This window comes from Fragaria vesca, linkage group LG4, assembly GCF_000184155.1.
Source record: "Fragaria vesca subsp. vesca linkage group LG4, FraVesHawaii_1.0, whole genome shotgun sequence".
In the NCBI taxonomy this organism is placed as follows: domain Eukaryota; kingdom Viridiplantae; phylum Streptophyta; class Magnoliopsida; order Rosales; family Rosaceae; genus Fragaria; species Fragaria vesca.
Window position 1 is genome coordinate 13,365,578 of NC_020494.1, and position 14,315 is coordinate 13,379,892.

The 14,315-nt window shown below is 39.8% G+C and overlaps 2 protein-coding genes across 2 annotated transcripts; one reads left to right on the forward strand and one right to left on the reverse strand.

The window, feature by feature from the left end:
• The first annotated feature begins 6,242 nt into the window (after window positions 1-6,242).
• LOC101301098 lies at window positions 6,243-10,710 on the forward strand. The gene is made up of 8 exons (XM_004296927.1): window positions 6,243-6,310; window positions 6,504-6,641; window positions 7,190-7,516; window positions 7,951-8,243; window positions 8,377-9,275; window positions 9,416-9,472; window positions 9,861-9,908; window positions 10,275-10,710. The coding sequence occupies exons 1-8, from the start codon at window positions 6,243-6,245 to the stop codon at window positions 10,347-10,349; spliced, it is 1,905 nt and encodes a 634-aa protein (XP_004296975.1). The 3' UTR covers window positions 10,350-10,710.
• A 355-nt stretch (window positions 10,711-11,065) lies between these two features.
• On the reverse strand, window positions 11,066-12,310 carry LOC101297136 (probable galacturonosyltransferase-like 4-like). The gene has a single exon (XM_004296997.1). The coding sequence runs from the start codon at window positions 12,107-12,109 to the stop codon at window positions 11,066-11,068; it is 1,044 nt and encodes a 347-aa protein (XP_004297045.1). The 5' UTR covers window positions 12,110-12,310.
• Window positions 12,311-14,315: the final 2,005 nt, after the last annotated feature.

The window sequence follows — 14,315 nt, forward strand, 5'->3', positions numbered from 1 at the left end:
AAACTAGGAAGAATACTATTTTTTTCTTTAGCAAATCACATTTACATCCTCCAAAAGGATTTGAAATTTAGCAAATCACATATACATCCTCCAAAAGGATTTGAAACACAAATAAATCCATTTGTGTTGTTGTTAAACAAATAAGGACAATTTTTAATAATTAAGGACAATATTTTCTCTGCATGTCATGTGTCATGGTTTAATTTACCAAATTAACCTTATATTAATTAAATATGTTTTTAGAAGAGAAAAGTCTCACATTTTGAGATTTTTTCAGTAAGTGGAATACAGTAGTAGGTTTTCAATAACTTAGTGTAGTAGCAGTACTCAGTAGCAGCACATAACAACACACAGTAACAACACGCAGTAGCAGTAGCAGCACACACAGTAGCATCACACAACAGCACACGCAGTAGCAGCACAAAACAACACGCAGTAGCAACACACAACAACACACACAGTAGCAGCACATAACAGCACGCAATAACAGCACACAACAGCACACGCAGTAGCAGCACATAGTAGCAGCACGCAGCAGCACGAAGCAGCAGAACGAAGCAACACGCAGCAGCAGCACGCAAGAACAGCACGAAGCAGCACGTAGGAACAGCACAAAGCAGCACGTAGTAAGAGCACAAAGCAGCACGTAGTAACAGCAACAACGACACACACAGTAGCAGCACACAACAACACACGCAATAGCATCACACAACAACACGCAGTAGAAGCACACAACAGCAACACACACAGTACGTAGCAGCATACAACAACACACACCAACATCACACGCAACAGCTGACAGGACCCACCCCGAATTTCACCCTGAAACCCGAGGTAAATCCTGCGGGGTCCACCTTCAAGGAAAATTTACCGAAAATTCGGCATAACCTTCCTTAAAAATGGACGACCCTTACCTGAAAAATCCAATTTAACACTTTTATAACCAAACATCCATCCTCAACACCTGGAGCCTTCCTGCTCCCCAAGTTCAACACATCTCCCAATATAACAATTACTCAACTAAACTAATCCCACAACCAACAATAACCAACATTAATTCACTAACTGATTATCAGAGCATATCTAGAGTTAAATGAAAAACAATAAATAAAGAATAAGCGGAAGCAGCCTCTGACTATGCCTCGACTCCATGTACGCTCGACCTCACTTAGATTGAGCCTGCAATCTGGGCATTTAAAACCAAAGGGCCCAGGGGAAAGTAATTTAAAAACGTTAGAGTAAGTGGACGAAAATAAACATAGGATAAGAAACCAAAACTTAAATACTTTCCCACTTTCCAATATGCAATAAATCCGTTACATGCAAGAGTTGACAAATCCTTCATAAAGAAAATCCCAAGAAAACGGACTAGCCCCGCTAGTCAAATTAACGACAAAGATAAAAAATAACCTTCGTAAAAGAAAGTTCCAAAATATCGGACTAGCCCCGCTAGTCAAAAACAATAAATCTTAAATAAAAAGTAGCTATAGCCATACAAATGAGCCTCCCAGACTCGGTTGCCTCCCAGGCAATAGTACTCCCATACTCCCTACACCTTCATGTTATGATAACATAGAGGATGTAGGGCTTGCGTGATCTCGTCGACTACATCACATCACCCGAAGACGGAAAAAGCTTGAGTAACCCCACTTAAAACGTGGAAGTTACATCGCCTCGAAAGGCGAAACAACATGCTAGCATGAATAATAACGATCCAACAAGTATGGCATAAATAAAGAAACATAAATCCATGTGAGTTTCCCCGAAACTCATAATTAAAGCATAAGTACGATTCCCAACCGTACTCAAAGAATTCAAAGAGCAAAGAAACTAATTAAATTCAACAACGTGTCCCACACGTTAAAATGCTCAATGAAATAAATAACTTCAATGATTATCATCTTTCAAAAACCAGATAATATGCAAATCAGTATGAAACCTCAAATCTGGAAATCATAAAAAAAATCCAAACTCAAATCTCAAATAATTTCCAAGATCATTTCATATACCGAAGTTATAATATATGCTCGGAAAATAAAATACTAAATTATAAAATCTTGCATGCATATTAATTAAAAACCAAAATGTCCACTCACAGATTTAGGCCTAATCCTGACGAATTCCGAATCACTACTCAAGCGAGGTTCCCTTCGTATCCTGGCACAATAAATATGCTTAGGACCAAACTTAAATTCTGGAAAATTAAACATTTGAAAATAAACACCCAAATCTCTTCCGCTTAACCCACTACTCTAACTAGGGTTAAGCTCACCGGATTTCCACCAAACTCCACCATAACCTTAATTCCTCAATTCTAATATTTTAGAATAAATATCAAGGAAATCCAACGGCCGGATTTATCCTAACAACCGCCATTCTCTCCAATCTCCAAAAAATTCCAAACCTAACCAAAACTCATCAAAAAATTCCAAACTATACTTCAATAAACTCCTCTTATTAAAACCATCTCAAAAACAGGAAAAACTGCCCTTAAGGGGCGGCGGCACTGGCTGCTCCGCCTGCGGCGGCGGCCGGCAGCCGTATTCCGGCAAGGACCAAAACTTCTCAAATTTTAGCAGAATAATCCTCTCATCATGCACAACAACTTTCATAACTAGCACTTAATCCAATTCTAAGGCTAACTAGGGTAATCGAATCAAAACATCCATAAATCTCTAGAACTTCAATTATACATTTCTCATTAACAACATCGAATTAGACCAAATCCTTTTGAGGGGTTACTCACCTTGATGAGAGCTACAAGATGAGCCAAATTTCAAGAGCTATGGTGGCCGGAGGAGGGAGCTCCGGCGAAGGGACAATCCGCAGTTCGGGCGGGATTCCTCTCAATCGGTGGCATCCCATGCGCGGTCACCGGCCCAGAATGAGAGAGGGAACAGCAGGGGTCCGAACGGAGATGGTCCGGCGGTCTGCAGTGGCCGGACGACGGCGGCAGACGGAGCTGAAGTCTCCGGCGGGAGAGAGAACTCAGGGGACTCGGGAGCTCGGGAGAGAAGAGAGGAAGAGAGAGAGAGTGAGAGTTGGGCTTTGACCCGCTCTTCAATCGGTCCAAACTTAAAACACCCACAAAATAAAGCCTACTAGAATTTACCTCCTTTTACCAATATAGTAACTTTCGTTTTTAGACCATAACTTCTTCATACGAACTCCGTTTTAAGCATGCCGCATGTCCACGAACTCCATTTAACGTCCTCTACGACTTTCATGAAGGAAGTTTTCCCAAATTCCAAACGGAAGAAAAAGTCAACTTTTGGAGTCTTAAATAGTAAACGGTTACTTAAAACGGTAAAATGTCAAAGTAACCCAAAAGTAAATAACCGCAAATTGACTTAAGAACCGGGATGTGACAACAGCAGCACGCAACAGCAGCACATAGTAGAATGCAGTAGCAACACATAACAGAATGCAGTAGCAGCATGAAGCACGAAGCATGAACACGGATTAGCTACTGTTGGGGTCATTTTGAACAGAGGCTGCTAGGATTGGTAAATTGGCTTGATCTCCCTCTATTTTACCCCTCTGAGTTCAAGGACTGAGCCCAAAGCTTCAAGAAGCTCTGTGCGTGTTTTCCCCAGGTCTCTTGCAGTAATATTGGCTTGTCGCAGGGATGATAGCCTGCTGCGGTGACATGTTGTTTGGAGGCATGAATTTGATATGGTTTTGATTGCATGATAGATGAACAAAGTACATAAAAGGGGTTGCAAGAAGGCATGAGGCGTGGGAGCTAGAAGCACATGAGTTACAGAAGATGAGAACTTGCTATGGTTAAAGGTTTGTTGTGGGGTAATCTATTGCAATGAGCAGAAAAAGGATATGATGGTGTTTGATGGGTTTGAGGGTGTATAGAGCTTGAGAATGGTTTTGGATTAGAGGCTATGGATGCTTGGCTTGATGCTTGAGGCTTGCTTATGTGATCTAGGATGTATTGCTTGGGGTTGTATGTTCTGTTGCCTGAGTTGTGTTGTGTTTGCAACAGCTAAAAGCCTTAATTTATAGGCTGGAAGAGGTGAGGCAGATATTGGTTTTTGGGATAAAACTGCTGGACATTAAAGAGAATTATGTTGTTGAATTTAGATATACAAAACACAGCAGTGACCACAACATTTTGATGTGGTGTCTGTTGTATTGTTGTGTGATGTTGGAATTGGAGTAGCAAATCTCAAGGAAATGTTGATGTGTGTTGATAGATGTGTATATTGGTATAGCATGTGGAGTTTAGAGCTTAGAACAGAGTGAAGGAAAAAACTAAAAGGGACTTATGCTTGGTGTAGAAAAAGATGACTTGCTGCAGGGTAAAGTAAAGCTGATGGGGACTTGTGCTTGGCGTAGAGGAAGATGAATTACTGCAGGCTAAAGCAAGTAGTATAATTTGTGTGGCCGGAAAGCTATTGGTTTTGTGGGTAAAATAGGTAATTAGTTTAAGTTTATGGATTTGGATTATCTCATCTTTATAGCCCATTAAGCGATTTAGATTGTTGGGTTTGGATTTTGGTCCCAAGCCCAAAATCGCCAACAACCATAACCGAGAATGAGCCTCATGTACTTCTGTTACCTTCCACACCACACCCAAACTTGTAAGCCTCAATAGCGTGATTGTGGCTTGAGTCCACATGTGTAACATAACTATTCGAATAAATATATAACTTTGTATTTTTAGAATGTAATTTACATGTGTATTTCTTTATTGAGCTTGAAATATTCATTGAGTATGAATATTGATTTTTTAGGTATCAACAGCTACAAATGATCAATTTTTGCTGTCAAATTCAAAAGATATGAGTTTTAATTGCAAAGAATCTTTGAGTAAACCAAGTTGTAGAGATGAAGAATAATCAAATCAGATCTGGTTGGATTCAGCGAAGCCTTAGTCAACATTCATCCTTTCATTATTCGGCTCCTCTTCCCTTCCTCCCCTCCTAGCGATTTGGTTGGAGCGGTGACCGGCTAGCGATTTGGTTGGAGCGGTGACTGGCGAAGAAGAAGAAGAAGAAGAAGAAGAAGAAGAAGAAGAAGAAGAATCAGTGTGTTTCTCAGATCTGAAAATGGTGGAGAAGTGGTATTTTGAGTCAGTGGCAGTTTTGTAGATATTTCAAAAAATAATAGGTTTTTGGGTATTTTACGTAAAAAATTGCTGACATGGCGTGGTACTATGCACTGTGGGCCTGAGTATATGTCCTTATTTGTTTAAATCTGTTGAAAGATGGTTTTTCTGTGTTTTACAACTGTCTATGGTAGTGAGATGTCATTTTCTATATATAAGGATGAGAAATTCGTCCGAATGGTATACAAACTTTTACTCCTTATAAACTTTGGTATATCAAGTTTTGAAAATATCATAACGATATCTCATGTTTCCATCCCGACCTAAGATTGGTATATGTAGTCATTAAGATGACCAATTTACCCTTAAGTTCTCTTTTTTCTTAGTTTTTTTTTATTTGTTTTCATATTCCAGAAATATTAGAAGAGGTAGTGGAATTCGATGATTTGGGTTGACCTTTATAAACTTAAAGAAGATTGAAGAGGGGAAACATACAAAAGTTTAATCTTTGTTGTTTCTGCTGACACTTAAGGATCTTATTGTTGTCGTTGACATTCAAGGATGATTGAGATGAAGAATTGATTATTAGTAAGGAGAAAGTGACGATGAATTTTTTCTCTAAGTTCTTAAAAATATAAAAGCCAAAAAATATAAATTGGAATAAGAAAACAAAGAAGAAGAAAAAAAAGAGAATTTAAGAGTAAATTTGTCTTCTTTTTTTTGTCTGAGGGTAAAATAGTCATCTTAATAGCTATATATACCAATCTTAGACCGGGATGAAAACATGAGATACCAATCTGATATTTTTAAAACTTGATATACCAAAGTTTATAAATAATGAAAATTCGTATACCATTCAGACGAATTTCTCTATAAGAATTTATGTACCAGATTCATGGCTAGGTCAGTAATTCAATTTGATTTGGGTGTGAAAAAAAAAGAGCGCAACAGCTGCACCTGCACTTCCTAAACCTGTTTGGAGACTTCAACATGATCAACAATTCAACATGGCCTAAGGGTTTACTGACTGTAAATTATAATTACTTTTCTTCTTTTAAGGACGGATTTGTTTTGCTCTCACCTATGGTAAATAGAAATTGGGGTTAAAGGACAACGCATCGAAGAATTTCAACATTTTGATAACCCCAGCTCTCTCTCTCAGAATCAGAGAAGCAAAGCGATGCCACAAGGTAGTAGCATCAGAGCCATCTGGATCCTCAACAGCCTCGACGCCGTCGTCTTCTCCAGGTACTCCTTTCTTCTCCTTATTCCACACTCTCTGATTCTATTCACAACTTGTTCTCCGCTTCAATTTCGACGTTTCTTTCTTCTGAAAACTAAACTCTATTTCCGATCAATTTCAATTTGTTCTGTGCCAAAATTCGATTTGGTTGTTTGTGATTGTGTTTCCGATGAGCTGAGTTGGTTTTGTGCCGCGCAGGAGGTTTCCGGTGGTTGAGAAGCGGTGGCGGGGAGCTTGCAAGACCGAGAAGGAGAGCTCTGGCGGCAATGACGCTGTGTTTCCTTTACTTCCTAGTGATTCCGAGCTAGCTGCTGCTTTTGTGGACAGAAAGAGAAGGTCAGATCAGCCAGCCTTTATCTTTTTGCTCTTGTTTCGATTTTTCGGATGTATCGAATTTATGAGGATGTATCTGTTAAGATTTGTATAGTTTCGCTTGTTTACAAATTGCATTATTTAAGCATCGTTCAACTGTGCGGGCGAGAGCGGTCGTGATCTTGATTAGCCTAGCTGATTGAATCATTCGGAATTTACCATGATAGCTCCGGTTTGGTTTGGGAAAAGTTGTTTGTGAGCTATGCCTTAATATAGACCGACTTAACTGACTGGCTGAATCATAAGAAATGTGCTAAAATAGCTATTTTTATGTTTGAACAAGTTAATTTGAGGTTTGCCTACATGCTCTTTCATCTCAAATTCACTCAGAGATTTGTAGTTTTGGGGTTATGGTTATTCACGATGATAACAAGTGACTTGGTCATTTAAACTTCTGTGACCCTGTTGGTTTTTTTTTTCTTAATAAAACATACTGCCCCCCTTCCCCTAATGGTTTTGGTAACTTTCTTTGTTTAACTGGCAATTTTTACTAATGTTTCTTTAATGTGCAGAGAAGGCTCTATTCGTGGGTGTGGAATACGTGTAAGTCAGTCAGCTAAAGGCTCAGATTCTTGGGTTGATGATCCAATTACACGTCATATAATTGGAGTTTACATGAGCAAAGAAGAGGGAGGGGATGTCAATAATGATATAAATAATTTGCTGTGGCCTTTAGTCTTGCACACAAAGGGCCAATTTTGCATCCTGGTATTGCCTTTGGTAGAGCCGAGGCATGTGAGGGCATATGCAAGATTATGTACTAGATCTGATTGTGGCAATGCTGTTGGTGTTGAGGACAGTATATCTTCCATTCTGCTTGATCTTCCGTCCATCACAGGGTATGGTAAGTTGCAGTGTTTTTCTTGAAGAATATCATGCTATTATATTTTTGAAGTATCCTCCATATTGTTCTCCCTCTTGCTTCACAACTTCTACTTTGTTTCTCCTTCCCCACAACATGAAACTGATGTTGGAAACAATTTGTGAACTTTTCAGCTTAGGAGTGTTCAGAAGCCACATTAAATTTATTGAAATGAAGTGTAGCGCTGATGTTTGCCTAAATCAATAACCTTTTCGTTAGTATGCTTGTGTTGGCTTTGAATTTGTGAGATGAAGTGCTTCCATTTATACTATTTTAGATTAATTTTTTATTCCTGAATATAGGACGGAATGGGCTTGAATGTTTGTGAAATGGGGTTTGACTGTGAAAACTGGCATGTATGAGTTTCTCCAAAGACATTACTAAGTTATTCTTGTTTTTCTTTTCTCTTAGGGCATTTATGGTGGCACATGCAATTGGTGACATAATAACTGGAGATGTGGTGGAACCTGAGGTAGTTGTCAGTGCATCTCCATCTGTAGGAGGTTTATTGGATTCGCTAACTGGCAGTATAGGAATATCAAGCATTTCCTCAAGAGCAAAACCTGTAGCTCCACCAGTTGCATCCTCAAACCCCACTAGCAGTGCAGTGACTGGAACTGTGACATCAGATGCTAACAAGACTGGTTCTAGGCCATTAGATAAAGATGTACTTCGAACTTTCATAAGTAGTTCAATGCCCTTTGGTTCGTACTTTTTATTATGGTATTTCTCATCTTGTTTTCTTTATTATCATTATCACTGTTGCCAATTAGTGAATCAGCTTGCAGAAACTTTTTTCTAGCTAGCTTCTCATGTGGTTGTGTATTGTACATACAGGAACACTGTTGGATTTGAGCTTCCCCAATATCATTGCCATTAAGGTTAATGGGTTTTCGTCATCAGATCTTCCTCCTTCAGACCTCAAGCAACCGGCATGGAAGCCTTACCTATACAAAGGAAGGCAGAGAATTCTATTCTCTATTCATGAGACTGTCCATGCTGCTATGTACGACCGAGATGAGATTCCAGATAGTATATCAATTTCTGGACAAATAAATTGCCGGGCAGAGTTAGAAGGATTACCTGATGTGTCCTTCCCTTTGATAGGGCTGAACTCAGATAAGATTGAAGTTTTATCATTTCATCCATGTGTGCAAGTTCCAGAACAAGGTGTTGATAAGCAGGCTGTGATGTTTTCACCACCATTAGGTAATTTTGCTCTAATGCGTTACCAAGCAATCTGTGGTATTGGTCCACCCATAAAGGGATTTTACCAATTGTCTATGGTATCCGAGGATAAAGGTGATTTTTTGTTCAAACTACGGCTAATGGATGGTTACAAATCTCCTCTCACAATGGAGTTTTGTACCGTAACTATGCCTTTTCCAAGGAGAAGAGTTGTATCTTTTGATGGGACTCCCTCGGTTGGAATAGTTTCAACTACAGAACACTCTGTTGAATGGAAGATTATAGTGGGTGGGCGGGGTCTTAGTGGGAAAAGTATCGAGGCAACTTTCCCGGGTAAAGTTCAGTTTGCACCATGGAAACCCCAAATATCACCTCCGTCTAGTTTGGCATTTGGAAGCATAACTGATGAAGATAGTGATATGGAGACAGATGGTAATAATTATAGTATGGTTAATGTAGAGGAGTTCTTAATGGAGAAAATGAGCAAGGATCTTCATCCTGCCAATCTGGAGGAGCCATTTTGCTGGCATGCATACAACTATGCCAAGGTATTTATTTTTATCTACTTTCTCAAATTTAGCATCACCTCAGCCTATAATTGGTTAAAAGGATTTGTGTACATTAGATTGTCTACAAATTCATTGAAGAGCTAAATTTAACTGAGGCATGGTCTGACTTGTGTTTACAGGTGTCCTTCAAAATTGTTGGAGCATCATTGTCTGGAATGTTAATTGATCAGAAATCTGTAAGTTGACTGTTGTGACTCCTTTAGTTTGGCTCTCATGGCATTACAGCGACCCAAAGATAAGCAAGAATAGTGGGGTTCTTGTTGCATTTGGTTTTCCTCATTATGGTTTTTCAATGCTGTATTACACCATATAATCTGAAGCTTCCTTTTTTTTTTTTTTAATAATTTACAAAGTAAAAGTTCTCCTTTATTTTTTTGGGTTTTGGTGGGGGGTGGGGGTGGAGGCATTCTCTATAGCATACATCAGAATTATCCAGTTTGTCAAATTCTATATATCAATATGCGCAGCCCACATCATCAGTTTTCATTTTATCTTTTGATCAACACTTAAACTGCATTGCATTTGATTGTAACCTGGAGCACTAATTTCTGGTGTCATATGCAGGTAAGCATTTATCCAGCTGTTAAAGCACCAGTGGAGTCCTCTACTCAGGTAGGTTTTTCCTCTATTATTGCTATATCCAAGCTTGACGTACTTTTGTGGCTTGTTAGAGAAAAGTTTGCACTGTAGTAGTGCTGACATGCACACCATGGAAATCTTCTCTAGAAAAGTTGATCATTTTTCATTTTTCTGAAATCAATGTTTATGTTATCTACTGTGTGGCATCTTTCTCTAGCAATTTATCCATTAGATACAGTACTTACAAAATATATTATTTGTAATTATGGTAATGCTACGTACTTTTATATCTTACTCAACCAAAGATTGGTCAGATCCTTGAAAGTAGTTTCATTCTATAAATGAACTTGAGTGTATCTGTACTTGTTGATCAATTTATTCATCTGTCTTTGTAAACAGGTTACTTCTGGGGAGTACATCCTGTGGAATACATTGGGTAGATGCCCATCTGCTGTACCAGTTACAAAAGTATAGGGGGAAGAGCTCAGGAATGTCAAGTGGGAATTTGGGGATAAGGGGGAAGCGCTCAGGATATTGGATCTCAGGAATGTCAAGGTGGGGATAAGGGGGAAGCGCTCTTATTGTCTGACTTACAGACAACATGTTTATCTCGTGTTAAAAGTCAGATGCATGATGAGAGGTACGAATTCTTGCTATTTATGAGCCAACCTCAGTTTGAAGAGATGAGAGATCAATTTAAGTTGTAATTCGTGATGAAATGGCCATCAGACATTAAAAAATTTCATGAGAGATCATCCATGTAACACCATTTGCGACTGTAAAATGAGAGGAAAATCTTCGGGGATTTGCTGGAAATTTGCTGATCGCTTGCGTCTCTTGATCGACTTTGCTATTGTCTATTATTTGATACCGTTGCTTTGAAATCTCTCCGAGTTTTTATTCCTTGAATTCGGCCTTTCAAAATCCATGATAACAGGTTCAAATGGCATTTGGACATAGAGTGAGGAGGTGGTCGATATGTTCAAATCATTGGTGTAAATTAAAACAAATTTCAAGAACGGTTTGATTAATTGATTGGGTAAAAACAAATACATGTGGAACATTTACAACATGGATTATATACTATTGGTTTTTTTTCTTTTCTTCCAAATACATGTACGCTCTTGGTTAAAATGACTTGAATCTGTTTCTAACTTTCCATCTCCTTTCTTCCCAAGTCACTGCCTCTTCTATTCTTCCAGGAAGCTTTTTGAAGAATGGTAGAGATCGTATGGCGCCCAAAGATGATCGGCGGTGCATGGTCTTGTAGAATCCAACCGCAGCCATGGCTTACCCTTCCCACTCCAATGAAGAAGACTAATGGGACCTGGGTGGAGTCTCCTACACCTTCCTTCAAAGTTGTCACCACCAAGTCCATGCTGGTTCCATCTGTGATCCACGGCCTTGATGTTCCCAGCCAAGACCAGTAAAAATGGCGGCAAAGACCCCAAATTGTATAGCCTCTTTCTCTTTTGCAGGGTCATCCACCCCTCTACTTTCTTTGTATACCCTCCTTTTCTCCATTTATCTACATCCATCACCATCACACCTGTGTTGAAATAACATGGCTTTCTTCCTCGGAACGTCTTTGACAAATCCGGGTCGGACCACAATGCATCTGTGAAGTATTGTGTGAAATTTGCTTGGCAATATTCTGGGGCGGCCACCACCCTGTCTTCCATGTCCACCCCCCACAGCTTTGCAATGTCATCGACCACAACAAGGTCTGAATCCAAGTAAATAACACGTCTCATATCACTTGGAAGAATATGAGCCAGGTAAATTCTCGCATAGTTCATAGGTTGATCCAGTGCTCGTCTTATGGACCTTGATATCTTCCCACGAACTCTGTTTGAACCAAAGGCGTAAGTCTTGAAGCTCAAGTAGGGGAAGGTGGACTTGATTCTCGAAAAGAGCTCCGGCTCAGCGCGCGCAGACAGAAAGTGGAACTTGAGGTTTTCAGGGCAGGTTGAATGTTGTAACAAAGAGAAGACAGCTGCCATTGTGCCCTGGATGTAATTGGCGTCAAGGGTCATGGCCACATGGATATCGTCAGTGTTTCCCGAGCCGCATTGGTCACCGTTCTGGAATCCCGGGGCTTCCCGAAAGTTGGGGATGACTGGGGAGGGACGTAGGACAATGCCGAGGCGAATGCCGACGTTGGGGTGGAGGAGGAGAATGGACAGGAGACCAAGGAGTAGAAGGTGAGGAGATGAAGCTGCCCACAAGGCCATCCTGCCAAGGTGTCTGATCTGTTCTTGCTCGAAACTCGTCTCAAGGCTTGAGGTCAAAGGACATAGAAGCCATTGGGATGAATTAGAAATAGGGGTTATGCATAAGAGGGGAGCTAGCAGGGAGGTTAGGTAAGAGAGGAAGAATGGTTCGTGTTGGACTTAGGAGGACTTAAGAAACCAAAATAGACAAGAAGATTAAGCAAGATAATTGTCCCCGATCGAGTATTTTGTGTTACGTTATTATGGTTAGTGTATTTGTTGTTCTCCTCAACCTCTACACTAACAAAACAAGAAAGAAGGTTTAACAGTGGTTTTCTTTATACATTAGGCAAAACTTGTTGCACATCCAGCATTTTGTTTTTCCATGTTAGCATACAAATTGAAGAGTTGGCTCTTTATGTTTTTGTTTTCTTCTCATCATATAAACGATTCATATATAACAATTAATCTGGTTTGAGTCAACTCACAACCTCCTTCTTATAAAGATAATACTACCAATTGACTGGAAAGTATGTTATGAACAAAATGAGCAAATAAGTTACAGGTATTTCAATTTCAAACAAGCGTGAGGCAATCGCGCATCTTAGGTTGCTCTGACGACATTGCAGTAGTGTTTTCTTTTTTCTTTTTTTAAAGAAAAAACGACGATAAGTCATTTTATTAATCACCGAATTGTAAGAATACAACATAAACATAACATACCCGCAAGGGCAGTGATAGAAGAGAGCTATGTAAAACAACCTATATGACATAAGTCATCTTAATATTGTAAACCCTAAAATAGACACTGCAATCAATAAATCGGAACTGTCAGAATCATCTGACTTAATTGAGATCCAAGAACTTAAGCCCAATGTACCTAGGCCTAAAAAGCCCACGCCCAAAGGGCCCAAGTCCATCTGCTCTGGGCACCCAGATGGGGCACCCAGGAACTCCACATTGCCCCATGCCGCCACTGATTCCGGCGGTCGGCCGTGACTCCACCACACCAACATCAACCTGCGTGGGCCTGACCTCTCAACGAGCCTAGACAAAGCACTACTCAACCAAGCTGGTCAGAGTCTCCTCAAACTAGTCAGATCAATCAACTAGCCTCAATCCACCGCTCTTGGTTGCCGACTTGGCTCTCCCCGAAATTAACCGGTTTCAAAGCAAAGAAGTCCCCTCCACCGAAGTAGTCCAAAAGCCGATCCAAGAGACCCAGACCAGATCGCACCGCCCACCGCTGCCTTTCCTGTGACCGAAATTAGATCTCGTCAAATTCAGAACCGTCGCTACCCTGCCACGGATCAAAGACCGATCTAAGGTTTGTAGATCAAAGCTTGGAGATCGAGAAGCTAATCCTGCTCCAAACTAAACCCAGCAGCTGTCGAAGAACTCTGCCCCGAAACCCACGACCGAAGACGTTGGTTCAAGAACCGCCTCCGCCGATTAAAGGACGCGCCGAAACTTGTCACCTTTGCCGCCGTCGCACTTCTTCTGTGCTATGCCAGAGGAAACCCTAGGTTTCGCTCTTTTGGTTATACCTTGCAGTAGTGTTAGATTGAGAATTTGTTCAAAATAATGGAATAACGGATGAGAGATTATATATGTTGAATCTTGAATCAAATGGGTTGATTTCGGTGCTACCAAATCATTTTTGTAGGCTGCTCATCTGACCTCATTGCATATACATCGTTCAAGGAACTAAGAAAAATAAATTAAATTCAAAAGAAAATGAAATCCAATTCAAATCCAATTAATTTCAGGAAATACACAAAAAATTAGTACGAATAGAACCTTCTGCTTCATAAATTTAAAGTTAGAGAAGAAAAATACTTTCACGAGGAGTGTAGCTAGTCAGAGGTCTATCAAATATGAATGTTGATGCTTGGATTACTAATCAGAGGTTAGGATTTCAAATATGAATGTTGATGCTTGGATTAATAATTTTGATCCATTTTTTTATCTATTAACTGCTTGAAAGAACATCACAAGAGATCTTAGCAAGGACTAAAATATCGAACTTCGAGGAAATATCAATGTTCGAAAATTGAAAATTTCAATGGAAATATTACGGACATATCGAGAATATAGAAATTTAAATATTAATTATCACTACCAAGACAAGCACTTTAGCCGACGAAAACATTTCGTCGACCTGTTAGCTTAATTCGTCGGCTAAGATTTCGTCGGGAAAAGGTCGTCGGCGATAACTTTAGCCGAC